At 37.1% G+C, this 19,327-nt stretch overlaps 1 protein-coding gene across 4 annotated transcripts in view; it reads right to left on the bottom strand.

Moving 5' to 3' along the window:
• OXR1 (oxidation resistance 1) overlaps positions 1–19,327 on the bottom strand; it is a 490,658-nt gene that overhangs the window by 239,747 nt on the left and 231,584 nt on the right. For all 4 annotated transcript variants that reach the window (NM_001372293.1, NM_001372294.1, XM_054560902.1 and 1 more), the window contains 1 exon segment: positions 2,869–3,065. In NM_001372293.1, the coding sequence (NP_001359222.1) occupies positions 2,869–3,065 (197 nt within the window).

The raw sequence follows: 19,327 nt of genomic DNA, 5'->3' as shown, positions 1-19,327 counted from the left end.
ATTGCTAAATTTAAATGCACTTTACTTGGCCACAAGAGGGCTCCTAGAGTTTTCCAGGAGTATAAGCTCTAAACTGAGATATTGAAAAATATCTTTCAATGAATGAGCATATTGGCTTGTAGACGGGTTTGTTTGTTGGCAAGGCTTCCTTCAGTGAGATTCTCTGGGACTTGTGGTAAAAATATCACTCCGCTATATTACCCATAAAATTTCCTCCAGCTGGCCGGGAGTGGTGGCTCATGCCTGTAACCCCAGCACTTTGGGAGGCTGAGGTGGGCAGATCTTGAGGTCAGGAGATCGAGACCATCCTGGCTAACGCAGTGAAACCCCGTTTCTACTACAAATACAAAAAATTAGCAGGGCATGGTGGCATGTGCCTGTAATCCCAGCTACTCGGGAGGCTGAGGCAGAAGAATCGCTTGAACCCGGGAGGTGGAGGTTGCAGTGAGCCGAGATCGCGCCACTGAACTCCAGCCTGGGCAACAGAGCAAGACTCCGTCTCAAACAACAACAACAACAACAACACTCCTCCAGCTTATTATAGCGCAGAGGGGATGGCAACCTTTGAGAGTCAGAGAAAGCCTGATTCTGACGGGTCACAAGAGAAGGTAGATTTAATTTGCAGAGCCTGCTCTCTACAGCTCATGACCCCATCTTTAAATGATCTATGGCTCTATCCTCATCTACCCTATAAAAATCTCATCTACCCTATAAAAATAGGGTGTAACACTTGCCTGTCCAAGGTGTTGTAAGGGTGAATTGAGGATAGAACCCAGGAGCTTAAATTGCCCCTGGCATATGAAATTATCAATAAATGAAAATTTTTATTGTTTATTACTAATACTTTTACTAAGAGACATAGAAGTACATTTGTTTTGTAAAGGGAACTTTCAATACCGATGATTATACGGTTGCTAATATGTTAGCCTTGAAAATAATGTTTCCAGGTCTAAATTACTAAAAGGGTTATATAGACAGAGTATATTTAACAGTTCAGATGTCTCTTTTAACACAATAGACATGCCACTCACATTGATTATGAATCAAATTGTTACCAATTCAATAGTGAAGAATTCACGAGTGGTGGTATTATTTAAAATAACTCATCGTTCATCTTTCTGCAATCCACCCCTTTTGAGACTTCTATTTTCTAGGCTTAGCCCATTAGTCATGGTGGCCAAGCTGGCCAGTATCTCTCCCTTTTTTTCTAATTTTTAATGAACATTGAGTTTGTAGAATAAGCTTTATTCTACAAGAAGGAGAAAATACTAATTATGTCTTCTTAGCCAATTAGAAAAGCAATAGAAGGCGACAGACATGTTGCAGAGGAGAGGAGGATATTGGTAATTGGAGAGAGTTATATAGACTTTGTGAGCTTTTCTAGTCAATTGATTTGAGGAACTGTGCTAGCATAGGTTTTAAAATTGGAAATATGTGCCTGTCTACACTTTTATTAATTCTCATTACCTGACGATGGACAGTCTCATTGACACCATGCTTGTTGCCTTTTAGAAAATAAGACTTGACCCTCTGGAAAAAGGAAGGCTGAGAATGAATATATAAGAAGAGGACATAAAATGGTGGAGAGAGAAAGCATGGTTTTAGCAGCCAAATTCTGAAATAAGGCTAAACCTACATGGAGGCATTTCTTCAGCTTGAAGGAAGGAATTTAACCCAAAGACATTGGAAAATGACTTGACAAAGTCACACAGGAAATTGTTGTAGGAATTAGAACTAGAAATCTGGTCTCCTGATGATCATTTCTAGGAATGGCTACTAAAATACCAAAGAAAAAGATTTCAATCATCTTAAAACAAACAGTCTCATATTGGGGTGGTGAGGATGGTAAATTTTAAAGAAAACAGGCCCTCTTTGATGTAACACTGGTTAATCCATTAAGCCACAGTCTCTACTATTACAGCTTTTGGATGTGACCAAATCTCTCCAAATTGAAGTTAAGCAAGGCCAAAGCACCCATTCTCTTTTTGGGTGGATTTATCTCCCCTACACATCATTCTTTCCCATATACTAGATGTTTAGTAACTTTTGTCTCAGATAGACTTAAGACACTAAAAGCTGCTATTGTTCATTACAAAGCAAGGCCAAAGACATGCTGGGCTGATATGGTACACAAAAGTTGGTAATTTGATTTGTTTGGACTGATTGCCTACAACTCTCTGATTAAATGTTAAAATACAAAAATTAGAGGATATCATTATATCTGGGGGAAATAATGTAATGCCTGCAAAACCCAAGCCATATCCTATTACTCTTCCCTATGAAGGGCCTGGATGTCATTCAATTTTTCCAAAGTAAAGCAAGGTGCAAGGTCAAAATAAACTCACAATGTAATCTGTCCTCTCTCAGAATGTAATAACTTTACTTTCTTACTGGCTTTGTTAGTTACAGGCTGACATCAACCACAGTCTTAACAACCTGACAGAACAGGTTCAGGACCTGGGAGCCTGAAGGGAAAATGAAAATAACAAAAACAAAAAACAAGAAAGGCACTGGCTGAACAATGGCTAAAATGAAAATAGCACACAAAGTTAAAAATTAAAAAACCTAAGAGAGACAGAGAGAGATAGTATATGTATATGTATATGCATATGTATGTATATGTATATTTACTTCCCTTAGGTTAGGATATAGAAGGTCCTCAAGCCTCCTTTTATTTAACTTTGCTGAAAGTTTTTCAGTAGTTTTCCATCTTTATGTTCAGACCACAGAAGAAAATGTCCAAATAAACCATCAGAAAGATTTACATGTTTTATAACAAGGAGCCACTTAACTAAACAGACCCAGAAATTCTCAATGCCATTTAGGTAGATTTCATCTATTCACTTGCATAAAACATCTGGTACTCACCAATTGTGTAGAACCTCTTCAGTTCGCTCCTTCTGGAAGGATGTTTCTGAGTATTTGCTGCATTGTTCTGCTCTTCTTCAATGATGGGGGTCTTGGGTGCAGGGGGCTTACTGGCTTGTGGTGTTTGCTTTCCTGCACCACCCAAAGGGTTGAACCCTGGAGCATTAATATCCACCGACTGGGACTTTTTCTTCAGCCTACAAGTAAAGAAGACCACATGCTGTGAATCCTGATTCTAGAGACACATTTGTTCCATGTTTATCATATTTTTTTCAACAATTGAGTTATATTTAACCTTGAGATAGAACCACATCTATTCAGAAATGATAGACACTCCCTACAGTATTTTAAGAAAAATTCTACAAATATTTTTGAAACTAGAAGGAAAAATATCTTCTGCCTAATCATTTTGAAAGATTTCATTAAAATATAAGGTGATAAAGAGCTTTTATTTTTTCAATAACCAATTAAAATATAGTGTCAAAGATAATGGATTTGACTATAGTATTTAGTTCTGAAAGGAATTTTTTAATACTACAGTGAAACATTAGTTAAAAATAAATGTTAACTCCAAAAAGAATAATAAAATCATTATTTTTTAACCAGAGGCTGCCAGTGTTTTTCTGCTTAATCTATACACCATCTTAGCTGTAAAAATGATAGAATTCATGTTATTTTACTATGCATTCTCAATAACAATAAATGTGTTGCTCACTTCTACATTTTAGATAGCTGACATAAGGCCTAACATGGAAAGCAAAAAGCTATCCAGGAAATATTTCCTTGCTCATGCATATTTCCTTTGGCATAAAAATCATTGTAAATGATGGTGAGTTAACTTCAAACATTTCAAGCTACACAACTAATGTAATTAAACCCTAAGTCCAATTTACTATTGGCCCTTGGTACTTCTGGAGGCTAACGTTAAGTGTCATTTTTCAAGTCTTCATTCCCTATAAACAATTTTCTTTATTTTCTGAACACTTGCAATTTCCTAAAAGTTTCATACTTCTTCATACCTTCAAATTTTATTTAGGCTTTTCTAGTACGTTGGCTTCCCTTTTCTGCCTTACTTGCAGACCCTGTTCATGCTTGTTAGACATAGCTTCAACGTGACATCTGGGAAGCTTCCCATGACGTGGACCTTGGTAGCCTCACACCATTCAGCATGGAGGGTTATTCACAATTAACCCACAATTAGCTTTTATTGAACTGAATTTTCCACGGCAAAAGCTTTGCAAAGATAATACAATCTATCAATTAGTAAAAGAGTCATTAATGAAAGCAATGTTTACTAAATTTTAGTCATTAAATTATGACCTATATGATTTCTACCTTATCTTAGATAGATATATTATATCTATCTATATTATCTTAATATCCTATATTATCTTAATATCCATGAAAATAGATTCACATAACTCAAATTGGCAACAAATACATTTTAAAGTGTTCAATAGCAACAGTCCTGAGGAATACAAATTATAACTACATTGCACTCATACCACACCCACCACAGTGGCTAAAATGTAAAAGACATGATACAAAGTGCAGTGATGAGAAGTGATTGGAATCCTGCTGCCCTGCTGGTGGTGGTGCACACCGGTAATATTACTTTGGAAAAATGTCTGGCAATACATTTTTGAATGAAGTTCAAGGCATGCATTTTTATGTGTTAACCAAAAGATGCATTCAAGGATGTTCATCTCAGCAGGATTTGTAATACACAAAAATTGAAAAAAAACTCAAATGTCTATCAATGGTAGAATGGAATTTTATACAGCAATGGAAATGCATGAACTATGACTATTAGCAGCAACATGAATGATTTTCATAAAAATAGTTTTGAGCAAAGAATCCAGATATAAAAGAGTGCATGCCCTATGATTCTATGAATATTAAGTCCAAACACAAGCAGTACTATCTATGATAGTAAAATGGGAGGCTAAACATTGGGGAGTTACTACATTGACGACAACATGAAGGGGTTTATGGGATTCTGGTAATGTTTTGTTTCCTGATCTGGGCACTGGGTACCAGGATGTATTTACTTTGTGAACATTTAACCATCTAAGATTTTTGGATTTTTCTGGGTATATGTTATACTTCAATAAAACATTTTCATGAGAAATTGACTTTTACCATACAGTAATCGCTTCTTATCTGTAGGGGATATATTTCAAAACTTCTAGTGGATGCTTGAAACCACAGATAGTAACAAGCCCTATACAGTACATACCATGTTTTTTTCAATACATGCATAAATATGATAAAGTTTAATTTATAAATTAGGCACAGTAAGAGATTAACAAACATAACACAGAACAACTATAACAACATACTGTAATAAAAGTTACATGAATGAGGTCTCTCTCTTTCTCTGTCTTAAAATATCATATTGTACTGTATTGCAGGTAACTGAAACTGCGGAAAACCAAACTGTGGATAAGGTGGTACTACTGTATTCATTTACAATTGAAGATATATGGTGCCAATGGCTATTTGCCACAAAAAGTGGTAATAAAAATAAATAGAGTGAAGCTCTTTTCATTCCAGCCTCCTAGAAACTGACAGAGTAGCGTGACATTTAATGAACAACCCTTTTTTTTCCACTGGGAATGGCTGTTCTCCCTATCAAGTGCCCTACTTCTCATGAGCTGAAATGAACTGTTCATTCATTCCTGGAATGGCTACTCTCCACCCCATACTGTTCTGGGCACCAGGGATACACAATGAACAACACAGGCAAAACAACTGCAGTCCTGGAGCCCTTATTCTTATGGAGGGAGACAGGTGATAAGTAAACAAGCCAATATATAACAAATTAGGTAGCAAAAAGTGCAGTGGATTAAAATCAAGCACAGTAAAAGAGGGAATAAAGGTATGTATTTGTACTGCTATATATGGGACAGCCAAGTAGGACTCATAGACCATTGGACTTTTGAGAAGAGATTGAAGGAATGAGCTATGATCATAACTGACGGAGCAGTTATGAGGGAGCAGCATTTCAGGAAACAGATTTGTATGTTATGTTAGTGGAGCAGGGAGGGCACAATGGCTGGAACAGAGAAAAAGAGGGGGTGAGAAGCTGGAGATGAAGTTAAACAAGATGGTCCTGAGGGCAGGGGAGTGAGGCCAAATCATATAGAGCTTTAAGGCTGTTAAATGAGGCGAAGAGAGGATTTGAGCAAAGGAGTCATCACATGGTAAAAGAATCCCTCTGAGCTGCTTTGTGGAAATTAGGGTGAAAGCTGTATCTCACAGTTAAGCAAGCTGAAGGGAGTCCTTCAAGGAGTAGTAACCAAAAATCACCTATGTCGTCATATACTTGAGGAAACATGGATTTACACTGTATAGCTTTATCTACTTTTTCCTAATGCTTGTTCCTCCCAATAACACCATTCTTATCTTAGGTGTTTGCAGACTAGAGCTAAAAGCTACAGAAGTACTTACTATATGTACCTAAGAAGGCATTAAGATTAATTTAAAAAAAAACAGTTTAAGAAATAAGTTGCATTTATACACAATGGAATACTACTGAACTTGAAAAAAAAATCTTGTCATTTGCGATATGAATGAACCTGGAACACGTTAAATGAAATAAGCCAGGCACAGAAAGACAAATACCACACAATGTGACTTATATGGAATCTAAAATAGTTTAACTCATAGAAGCAGAGTAGAATGAAGGGTATAAGGAGTTTAGATGGGTATAATGTTGATCAAAGGATATAAAATTTTATCAGGAGAAATAAGTTCAAGAGATCTACTATACAACATGGGTGACTATAGTAAATACCAATGTAGTGTATTTTGAAAACTGCTGAGAGTAGGTTTTCAGCGTTGTCACCACAAAAAATAAATATGTGAGGTAATGCATATGTTAATTAGATTAAGCCATTGCACAGCATATACATATTTCAAAACATCATTTTGTATCCTATAAATATATATAATTTTAATTTTTCAATTAATAAAAAAGAAGAGAAATAAGCTATAGATCACCAAGGCAACAAAGTTTATTTGGACTAGCATGGCTTTCCAGGAGAGCACACTTACACACACCAAGACTTAGACTGCACTAACAGTATTATGTTGAACCCGATGAAATCACTAATATTCAACCATTTTTGACATGCAAAATGTCAATATTCTATAGTTGATCCTATAAATTTTATTTCAAAATTAAATTTAAGTTTCAATATAAAGTAAGTTATTTTGGGGGAAGGCAGTTTCAGAGCAGTAAATATTTAAAGGAAAGGTGTGAAATTATACAAAAAGCCAGCTGCTCTTTTGTTCTCAGCAATAATTATCATTAACAATTATTTACATTTTATAAATATGTTTTACCTTCAATTCACATAGCAGATTATTTTATCGTCAGAAACTGTTTATATTTTACATTGGCCCATTTTAGAATTGATCTAAAGTCTCATATTGGCTTATATGATGGCTTATATTTGATAAAGGGATAGCTACTATAACTGATGATGCTCTACCAGCACTACAAAATATATAAGCATCTCATTGCCCTTTTTATATTCTCTTTAGAATGAGCAAAGGACGTGGAACTGAGCTCCAGACGGCCAAAGACAAACAGAAAATGACACTATTATTCCCCTTCTTCTTTCTCCCCCTCCTCACCAAACACTCTCCCCAACCAAGACTCAAAGGGCATCACGTTTTTGTTCTAAGTTTAGAACACTGCTAGTAGGTTTTCTGGCTTGCATAAGACAAGACTTCCATTTGCACGTTCTTAGAAAGCAGAACTGTGTGGGTAATTGAATTACTGGCTAACAATTCTAAAAATGAGTATTGTGGTTAACAAGGAAACCTGTTAAATGCTACCTTCAATTTCAAAATTTCGTGAAAGGGGAAGTCTTTTTAAATTTTTAACAATGTTCTTAATTAAATGCATTAAACAAATGTAAATATGGCATAATGGAACATGTAGGTGTGCACGAGATACAGTACCCTATTTGATAATAATGAAACATTAAAAATGAAGACAAAAATAAGCTCTTAACAGGCACTGCGAGGTTCTTTGTTAAATGTGCTTTGCATTCCCAAAGGAAAATGGGTGCTGAAGCCTTAGATAGAGACTAGGAAATAAGGAAAAGAAGCCATCTCTCTTGGCATGGCTCCTATAAGCAGACCGATTTGTCTTAATTTTTGCTTTTTCTTGTCCCTCTGCTTTTGAGAAGAAAAGAACAATCTCATTCCTCTGCACATGCATTCCAATGCCTTCCTTCAGCATGGTAACAATGTTGGGTGCTTTTCTGAGACTCACTCTTCTCATCTATAAAACGGGTATAAAATACACCCAGAAAGGTTCTAAGAATCAATAAACACCATATGTGAAAGTGCCTAGCACAGCATCTACACAGGAAGCTCTCTATAAATGCAAGTTCCAATCATTTTGTAAGAGTATGTAAGATGCTATAATTGTGTTCTGCACAATTCCCAGGAATGCTGAGGAAATTATATCCACTTCTCAGGCTCCTTTCCTCCTGTACCACTTTCGATAAACACTGAATCTGCAGGGACTGCACTGCATTTTGAAGGAGGCTTGACTCATTCTGGAGTGTGGGTTTTGAGGGAGGAGTGAAGGATAACAAGAGAACTGAATACGAGTCCCTTATGTGGTATGCAATGTGGTATTTCTTTCACAACAGTCCCCAAATCTTTCAGAAAACAACTAAACCCATCGGATAGATCACCTGAGTGTGTGTGTGTGTGTGTGTGTGTGTGTGTATATATATATATATATATATATATATATATATATAAATCCACGCAGGTTTGACCAAAGACAGCAAACTCAGGAGCATAGATGGAGACCAGAGAACCGTGAAGAAGTAAGGACAAGAAGTGGTAATGCAATTTGAGGAGGGCTCTTGACTTTCCTACTCTGTGAAAATAGGGTTCAATCCCATTTCAACAAGTTCTCCAAGGAGCAGGAAACGCCTGGTAGGTTGATAATGAAATCTGAAGTCACAGAAACTAGTGAAAAAAAGAACTGGCAGAAAATATCCAAAACTCACTAATTTTACCAGAATGATTCTTACAGTAATTAGCTAATTTTACTCTGCATAATTTATTTCTATTTTACTAGAAGCATAGGAAATCTTACACTCATTTTCTAAATCACTTTTTGAATAGGATAAATGCACTTTTTGGCTTAAATGAATGAACGTACATCCCAAAGCCCAGGGCATAGGCCAACAGTGACTGAATGTGGCTTTACACTGCTCACTGTGGAGGGTTTCTCCCAACATCTGGGTCAATTCTTTATTTCAATAGCTTTCGTTGTAGCGAATCTTTCTTCAAGCTTCTTCACTTTTAACCCTTATAAACCATTATTTATCACTTGTCTTACTTTTTTTGTCTTATCTTCCCTTTTCCTCTCACATCTGTGGGGTTTTCTCTTTCCCACTATCTCCACCCTTCTATCATCATCCCCTCACGTCATAATCAAGCAATGCTTTTCATCTTTCCTCGTCTATCATGCTCTGCATCTCTTAATACTCTTGTAATCTTGTCTAAATACTACATGATACAACTCTACCTTGAGCCTAAACTACATCATGATATGACTGAAACGCATAAAAAAAGTGTTTTTATTTAATTGAGTTCTTCACTGGAATCACCTCTCCCATCAAGTGGAATTCAAATTGTGCCTGGATTATAACTAGTTGGATATGTTCCTGAGTTCTGTAGTTGTCTGGAAAAAAAAAAAAAAAAAAAAAAAAAACAGATCTTCTGCTATCCACTTACTATAGTCCTAAGATATTGGTGGTAATAGTAGCAACAGTTGAGAAAACCCACTATAGCATATGGGAATATTCCCTAGGCCTTAGGAATTTAAAGCAGTATAAAATTACCATATAAAACTCACATTTCCATATATCCCACTGTGTACATTGAGAGTAACAGAATAGCATTTAAGACTATGGACATGGGGACTGGATTATCTGGAATTGAATCCCTAATGTGGCATTTACCAGTTGTGTGACCTTGGGCAATTGGGCAATTTTCTTAACATTTCCTTGCCTCCATTTTCTCATCTGTAAAATGGGAATACTAACAATATCTGCCATAAAATTGACATGAAGATTAGACTAATATTTGAAAAAGTACTTAGATTTGGCATAAGTATTGTATAAATATTTGCTTTGAAAAAGCAAACATGAACATTCATTGAGCATTTATAATGTATCAGGTACAAGGCCACATGTTATACATGCAATATTTCATTTATTGATCACAACAAGCTTATGAGGTAGGTAGCATATGTCCTATTGGTAGAGGTATCAACTGAGGCTTTAAGAAAGTAATGGATCTAGAAATTAGAAAAGCTGAAATACAACCAGGGCATTTTGAACCAAAGGCCACATTCTGGAATTAGGAGACAGAGATAAACTTCAGCTCTTACACTTGGGCAAGGACCTGGACTATCTAAGCCTTATCTACAATAATGGTGTTCATGCTATATCTGCCTGCTCTACCTAAGAAAGCTATTGTAAACATAAAATGTGTTCATTTCTATTAAAGCAGTGTATAAAATTCCACAGAAATCTATATACTAGTAGTAGCTATACACATTCTCACTTTGCCTTATTCATTTGTTGTATATTCACACAAGTGTGTGTGTGTGTGTGTGTATGTGAGAGAGAGACTGTGTGTGTATGTGTGTGTGAGGTGTATGAACGCATGTGAATGACTGTGCCCCAAAGGCCCAACACTCGTAGTCCTTTCCAGTAATTTCCAGCAAGAAGACCATCTGTGGTTTGCACATCTTGTTACTGTTAGGGAAGCTGTCTCTTTGCTTCCTAAAAGAGCTAATGTAAGAATATTATTTAAAGTAGGAAAGCTGCTGAGAATGCAGGTTTTCCAAGTTGGATACTGTGGCTGCTGCAAAAGTCTCAAGTTACTCAAAAATAAGCTTTCGGGAGCAAATGCATAAAGAATTTTCACATTGCAAAATTAAGGGTTTTTGTTACCCCTCCTATACAGTCTGACTAAAAATCAGCAGCTAAAAACAAACCATAAAATCAGCAAAACCCAAGCATATTCAGAAACTCAACCACAGAAGAAATGATAGATTGGAAACTTATGCTTTAAAAGAAGAAAACAATCCCTTGAGGGTATAGAATATTCCAATTCTAGCCCACTCAGTAATTGCAGTGGCCATACTATTCTTTGTGCCCTTAAACAGGAGGATTAAGACAGAAAGTCTCATTAACGTGGAATCGGGAATTACACAATCTACTTTTGCAATTCCAAACCAAAGCAAAAATGCTTCAATAGAAGTATCCTTTGGGTATTCAAATTGGCGTTGGAACAGTTAATGGGATGCTGAAACTAGATAGTTTGTTATAACAAGATGTGTTTCTAACCCTGTATTCACTCTAAGAAATTTATGCTTTTCTATCTTGGAAATTCAGAGAACAGAAAATTTAAGAATTAAGCCACAGGTGCAATGACATGCAGAAATGGTTTGCTAGAAATTCTAACAAAAACAAGAAATTCTCTCATTAAATGTAGTTGAATTTAACTCCGTGAAGGGCTAGGCCAGTATAAAGAATAATAATAATTATATAGAAGCATACATAGATTCACTGCTATTATACCTAATTTTATGCTATGAATACTAGAAATTAAACCCCAAACTAATTCTGCCTCTTCAGAGTTTAATAAACGCTAACATAAAACGTTGGCATTTCTTATTGACCTTTAATGAAAAGGACATCTAAATCCTCTAAGTTTGCCAGCTGGTTTATTTATATTCCAATTCTTGCATCAGCTCAGAGAAAGAGGTAATATGAGAGAAGCATTTTCTATTAGAAGTGCATACCACCAGATCAACTTAATTACTATATTCATGGAAATTCTAGTCTGTTCATCATTTCATTCCTAGGATTTAGCATAGAGCTAGTCATAGAGTAGCACTTAGGAAATAAATTGTTGAATGAATGAATGGTTTCATTACAGGGGAAAAACCACAAAGAAGAAAGCAAGTCTACATATGAAAACCTATGAAAATAAACTAAAAAAAGACTTTTGATATTTGGTAGCGGATATAATGATTAATGCATCCACATAACATAGCCTCCTCCCTATCCCATTAAAAGAATATGTGTTAGGGCCGGGTGCAGTGGCTTACTCCTGTAATTCCAGCACTTTGGGAGGCTGAGGCGGGCAGATCACTTGAGGTCAGGAGTTCGCGACCAGCATGGCCAACATGGTGAAATCCCGTCTCTACTAAAAATATAAAAATTAGCGGGGTGTGGTGGTGTGCACCTGTAGTCCCAGCTACTCAGGGAGGCTAAGGAAGGAGAATTGCTTGAACCCAGGAGGCAGAGGCTGCAGTGAGCCGGGATCTCACCACTGCACACCAGCCTGGGCCACAGAGCCAGACTCTGATTAAAGAAAAAATAAAGAATGTTTGTTGGAGCTTAGATAAAAGAAACAGTTTCTTCTCCACCATTAATACTAAGATAAATCCAAATAATACCTCAATTTTTTACTCACTAAGTCATTTTATAATTTCTAAATAAACACTCTGTAGTTTTGATAAATTGATATCATTATGCAAAAATTTTCTATAGTGCCCTGGTGGACAAAACAGGGCAAGGGCTCTAGAATCAAAGATCTAGATTTAAGTCCAGGATCTAATGCTTTCAATAACCTAGTGATCAGATATTTTAATTTTATTGATTGGAAATATGTAGCATGTGTTCTTGGAACAATCTTTAAGAATTTTGCATATCATCTTTCTACTATAAAGTTTCAAACACTGAGTTAATAGTAGCAAAATTTGTATGGGTTTTCCCCCATGTGCTTTCTGATTATGTCACTATATCACAAGCATTCACTTTGAAATTACACAAATTTCCAATTTATTTCAGTTTTTGCCTTGGAACTTCAAAGTCTTTCAACTGGAAAAGCCTGAAAGCAGGAACACATTATGTAAATCCAAAGATTAGGGCTTGAAGGATTTGGAAGTCAAATTCTTGTAAATGTTAAACAGTCTTTTGCAGTAACACAGAGATGAAATTTAATTTCATTACCTTTGATGGAGTGATTTGTAACAGGCTATTGCCACATCGATTTCATTCTGTTTATTCATTTTAGGAAGAAGGAATCAGAATAAATAAGACTATTTTAAGACTTTAGGCTTTTATCCAATATTGCTGATTAAAGAAACCTATTTTTAACAAGGCCTATTACAAACTATCTCTATAAAGCATATGGACAAGCTGATTAAAATATAGTTTTGCTTATGCACAACATAAGGCAACTCCAAACTTAATCAAGATAGCTTCTGCAGGTAATAATAATCTGGGCCAAAGTCCAGTGGTTTATATTTAAAATGACAATGTAGTCCAACAATCTACCATCTTAAATTTCCCCAAAAGAAGACACAAAAGACAGGAAAAAGAGGTAAAGAAAATATGTTTCTTAGCTACATTTTAATTCAGGAATTGGATGGAAAACACTCTGGGTAACCCATTGTTTCTTGACTTCTTCAAACTAAATCATCCTATTGATGAATATAAAACATCCTTAAGTCATTATAAATGTTTTAAGTAAAAATGACATTTTGTGGTTTTTTAAAATGTACGATTGCATTACTGATTACATTGTTGATTGAAATGATTTCTTTTGAAAGCTGCCCTATCTAAATTCGGATTAGCTACCCTAGACAGGGCATGCCATGTCCTCTTCCTCAGTTTGAGAATCACTAGGTGTATCTGTTCTAGTTTTCTTCTGCTTAGATGATAGGGGCTTCACACATGAAAGCTATGTAGTGCTCCCAATACAACCAAGTTGGAATTCAGACTTTATTCAGAAAAAAAATTATAAAATCTTAAAAATTACATTACAGAAATCACTTTTCTTCTTCTCAGCAGCGACTCTATAAACATTATCTTTCCCCATTATTTTAAAACTTTTCTTTCTGTTACAGAAGAGAATATGATCCTCTTCTTGCCAAAGCCAATCTCTCCACATGTTCTCTAAACCTAACTGCATTCCCTCTTTATACTGGGGGTTTTAATGTACTAACCACTCTCTTCCTTCTATAAGTCCTGAACTAATTGAGAAATAGACACAGGGGACAAGGACCCCACCCCAAGCTGGCACTTGGAGAAGCAGTGTCGTGGTGAGATTGCCCCAGGGGCAGCAGGAGTTAAGATGGACTTGCTGAGGGCCATCAGGTCCCAAAAGAAGAAGCCAGAGGAGGCCGTGTCATGCAGCCAGAGTCCTTCCTTTTCACAGCCTCAGAAGTCACTTTTCTTCCTTTAGGGAGGCATGAGTTAGGGAGAATGAAAGAAAAGCCAACATTCTCTTTGAAATCCTTCAGAAAGGAAGAACATTTCTATTTTATGCACAAAGGAAGGGATGCAGGAAAGGGAGAAAAAGTTCCTCCTACACTCCCTTTTCAAGGCTTTACTCCGAAGTGATCTCTCTTATCCTGTTCAATCCCTCCCTGCTCACTTATTCCTACCAGCATTCACCCAGAGCAAACACTTCACATCACTTCAAGTCTGTTTCTCTGTAAGGCCACCGTTCGCTTCCTCTAATTTCTTCTCTCCTTCTCAGCACACAGCTTCATCTCCGATTCCCTGCACAACCCTCTCTAAAATACTGCTTTGTACTCACCGCTTTCACAAAACGACTCAGGTTTTCCTAACTTCATGTAGTCAATTTCAAAAGGTACTTTTTGATATTTACTTTTCTCAGTCTTTTACCTGCTGGGTGTACTTGTGGAAGAGAATAGCACAAGGGTTAAGACTATGGACTCTGAAGTTAGAATGCCTGGCATTTGACACTTGCCTTCTTATTATGGGATCTTGGGCAAATTACTGAATCTCTCCATAGTTTCCTCATTTGTAAAATGGATCTAATAACAGTACTCAACTCAATAGTCTATAGAATGGATAATATAACACCATCCAGATAAAGTATTCGGCATGATACATACTGGCACATATAAATACTCAACTTTTTTTTTAACCACTCCCTCTATCTTGAAACATTCTACTTTCATAGATTCCCTGACATAATTCTTCAAATTTCCCTTTTTCACTATTCCTTGATTGACCCTCTTTTTCTTTTCTTTTTTTAAGAGCCAGGCTCTCACTGTGTCTCCTAGGCTGGAGGGCAGCTGTTATAGTTCACTGTAGCCTCTGAACTCCTAGGCTTAAGGGATCTTCCCACCTCAGCCTCCCAAGGACCTGGGACTACAGGGGCACACCACTGTGCCCAACTTTTTTTTTTTTCTGGAAGACACAGGGTCTCACTATGTTGCCCAGCTTGGTCTTGAATTCCTGAGCTCAAGCAATCCTTCCATCTCAGCCTCCTAACGTGTTGAGATTAGAGGCATAAACCACCACACCTGACCCAAGTCCTCTTTTTCTATTCCACCTCTAAATATTTTGTAATTTTGATTCAATCCCTAAGTATTTTGGAATATCCAGGGGCCTAATCCACTTGGTCCAGTTGGGTCTCCCTCTGCTCTATTTTCACTCTTTCCCTAGATATTGTAGTCTATTCCTTTGGGATTAAATATTTATATCCTGAAGACTCTTTTTTTTTTTTTTTTTTTTTTTTGAGATGGAGTCTCGCTCTGTCACCCAGGCTGGAGTGCAGCAGCGCGATCGGCTCACTGCAAGCTCTGCCTCCTGGGTTCACGCCATTCTCCTGCCTCAGCCTTCCGAGTAGCTGGGACTACAGGTGCCCGCCACCATGCCCGGCTAATTTTTTGTATTTTTAGTAGAGACGGGGTTTCACCATGTTAGCCAGGATGGTCTCGATCTCCTGACCTCGTGATCCGCCCACCTCGGCCTCCCAAAGTGCTGAGATTACAGGCATGAGCCACCGCGCCCGGCCAAAACTCTCTGTTTTTACCTCCAAAGTTTTCCTCAAAACTTTGAACTTAAATATTCAACTAGCTACTTGTCATTATCCATTACATGCAACACATTTTATACTTAACATGTCCAAAACAAATTCTTGATTTCTAAACTTGACCCTAACTTTCCTCCTTGTCTTCCCAATCTCTAGAAATGGCACCAGCAGGCACCTACACAGTCGCGCATGACAGAAACCTTGAAGTATATTTGATCCTTTCCTTTGTAACACTTTCCAACTCTGATTCATCAATAAACCCTTTCTATTATACCTCCAAATTATATCTTAAGTTTCTTCATTTCCTAGTCACCATTTCTCTGGACTGTTACCAAAGCCTCCATGTTGCTCTCTCTGGTTAGACCTTGGTCTCCTACTACCTACTCTGCTATAGCAGCCAGAGCAAGCATTTTTAAACATCAAGCAAATGGGTTGTTCTCCCACTTTAAAGAACTGAATGGCTTTCCACTGTGGTTAGATAAATTTCTAAGCATCTTTCAACGGTCCATAGGGCCCTGATATCTCAGTCTTGGGCCACTTTTCTTGCTCATGTCCTAGTTACCTTGATATCCTTCAAGATTCCCAAATATGTGAATCTCTTTCTGTCCAGAGGACCTTTGCAGATGCTCTTCCCTCTGCCTGGAATGCTCTTTGAATTGCTGATTGCTTCTTATTTTTTAAGTCTCCTCTGAAAGACCATCCCTACAATTTTAAGCAGGTTGTCTCTCATCCCCCTTCCCTAGCCCCCACTTCACCCCAGGTTACTCTTTAGCACTGCATTCTGCTCATTTGCTTCTCATGGTGTTTATCATAAAGGCTACCAACAGATTTGTTCATGTCCACTTTGTTGTGTCCCTCTCATTTCATTAGACACTCTGATGGGGAGTGTCTTGTAGAAGTCATTTCTAAAAGGAAGTACATTTCTTTTATGTATCCAATATAGTGCTTTGCAATTATATGCACACCAAAAACATATACTATATGAATTAATAAATGAATGAATCAATCAATTCATGAATCAATGACCCCCTCCTCATAGGCTTCACATCTGTCTTCATACAGAAGCCTTATAGGACATGTGGTTATGTTTATTTTCTCCATCTTCTTTCATTCTTAGTTTGGCTCAGTCACAATGTTCCAAATCTTTTGCAAGAAATGACTGTCATATCTCTCTGGTTAGAAAACCACAGCATTCCTAATAGTTATGTAAAAATAGAGCTATCTCCTGATCTATAACCTGGACCAATTTTGAAATCCAAAAATTATGACTGAATACACAGTTTAAGAAATAGGGTTAGGTAGAAGATTCTTTTAAACGTGTTGATTTATTGGTATTGTGCTAATGAGCATTTCACACCTGCATTTTCCAGGCCTCATACTTCTGCAGGTGGTAAATTACATTAGGAGAAAATTCAAATGGAGGGTGAATGCAGAAAAGCAATATATTATACATTAACAAAGCCAGGAAAAAAAGGGACAATAGAAAAAATATGTATCCACATATGTATTTCTAATTGCATGACTGATAGAAATTATGATATAACTATTTAAAGCAGTATATTTTTCAGTCCTCATTAGTATATTTAGTCAATCATCATCAAAGAATAATAAAATCTGATGATAACAAAAAGTACAATCTTTATTTATCTCTAGATTAGAAGGCTTTTACATCTGTTGGGAAGCCCAGTTCAACCATTAATGTTATAGTGACAGTAATGTAACTAAGATTTCTTGAGCTCATGCTATACATTAAGTAAATGATAAATAATTGCCTTTAATCCATTCGTTATCAGCCACTTGAGGTCAGGGATTGTCTTATTGTCATTTGAGCCTTCAGTGCCCTGTATTCTGCCAGGCACATAGTAACTACCACTTAAAGCTTGACTTCACCTAAGATAAGCTTAATAACCTGGAACGTAAAAACAGCACAGGAAAGGAGGCCTTGAAGCCCTCTCAGAAACACTTAGTTGCTCTACATCACAAACTTGATATTAGCACTATAGTTTCAAGGGTGCTCCTCTGGACTCCTCTTCACTGTGAGTGTAGTAAAATTAAAACAACACTGGTCTGGACTAAAAATTAAATTTTGAAGTGAGGCACCTAACCTGAACCTCATAATTCCTTCATGTGTACAAAACTGAGAATCATTCCTGCAACATTAGCCTAACGAGGGAACAGGTCTTTGTGTTCACCAACATCTGTTGAGTCCCTTCTATGTTGAAAGCACTGTACTAGGTTCCAGGGATCTTACTTGCTGGCATCAGCTCTCTGTATTTTGTTAGGTGTTTAAAGCTGACTCTCTCTTGTTGGGTGGGATATTTTAGGAGTTCTTTGTCTTCTCACTGGAGAGATATCTTATCTGCAGTTTGCTCTTTGTGACTGAAAGCAGCTCTTCCCACTGGTCACTCATAGCTCCTTCCCAGGGCTCTGACAGTACACCTCCATGTTCTTTCTGCTCGCATTACCTCCCTCCCCAGGTAGAAGAGAACTAAGACTCTTGCAGGACAGTTTTGGACAAGATCCAAGACTCTTTCAGGCCAGTTCTCTCTTGTAAGGCCACATCTTGCCAACAGGAAACATTCTTTGCCCTGCAGATTTCAGCATACTCACCGGATGGCAGCTGTTTACATCCCGTTGTCAGGTCTCCAAGCAGCTGTCGTCTCTCCCCCTTTTCATTTCCCATATTTGACTCAAAGTCTAAGCCATTGTTTCCCCCAAGCTCTTTGGTTTGTTTCAATGAAGCCTCTTACCCACTTGGGATAAGGTAAAAGCATCCCTCACCACTTACCCTTAATGTCCCAGAACATCAACAACAGCCATCTCTGAAAACCTTGCTCTAATCTCCACACTGTTGTATTGGGTGGTCAGCCAAGGGTCATGAAATCAGTCCCTGACTACCAGCTTTTCAAGGCTTTATTTGGTGGGCTCATGCCTCATTTTGAAATGAGGGAGTAATAGGTACCTTCTCAGTTTTAGCTGAAACAGAGAGAAAATGTCTAATTTTAACTTCCTGTTACAGATATAGTGTATCTTTATTAACATTTCTTACGGTCATTATTGTTCTCTGGCTAAGGAAGGGTTGAAACTGCCAAAGAAGGTGTAAATGGAAGAGAGATATCCTTCCATTTCTAGTTTAAAATTTTTATTTATTTATATTTATTTAGTTTCTATATATTCATTGAAGGATTATTGAGTACAATGCCCTGTGCTAAATGCTGGAGACACAAAGATGAAAAGAAAAATGTTGCTATCCTTTGGGGCATAGAAAGGATGGATTTATAAAATAAAACTATAAAAAAAGATAAGTAGTTTGGTTGCAAGAGGGTAATCCTTCCCTAATTTTAATTTTGCCTTGCCAGAACTTCTAATATTCATGTGGATTTGTTTCTGATTACCTTTTACTCAGTTGTACAAAACTGAGTTTAGGTATTTGTGAATGGTGAGCCATTGGTATTGAGAATAATTCTCAACACCAATAAGAGAAAAGTGAGGCTGGGATTAGAAAAAACAGGTAAACGTACAGGAGTGGGATAAAGGGCTTCTA

This window comes from Pongo abelii, chromosome 7, assembly GCF_028885655.2.
Source record: "Pongo abelii isolate AG06213 chromosome 7, NHGRI_mPonAbe1-v2.0_pri, whole genome shotgun sequence".
Lineage (NCBI taxonomy): Eukaryota > Metazoa > Chordata > Mammalia > Primates > Hominidae > Pongo > Pongo abelii.
The sequence above is the reverse complement of the archived record's forward strand: the minus strand, read 5'-3'. Positions and strand labels throughout refer to the sequence as shown.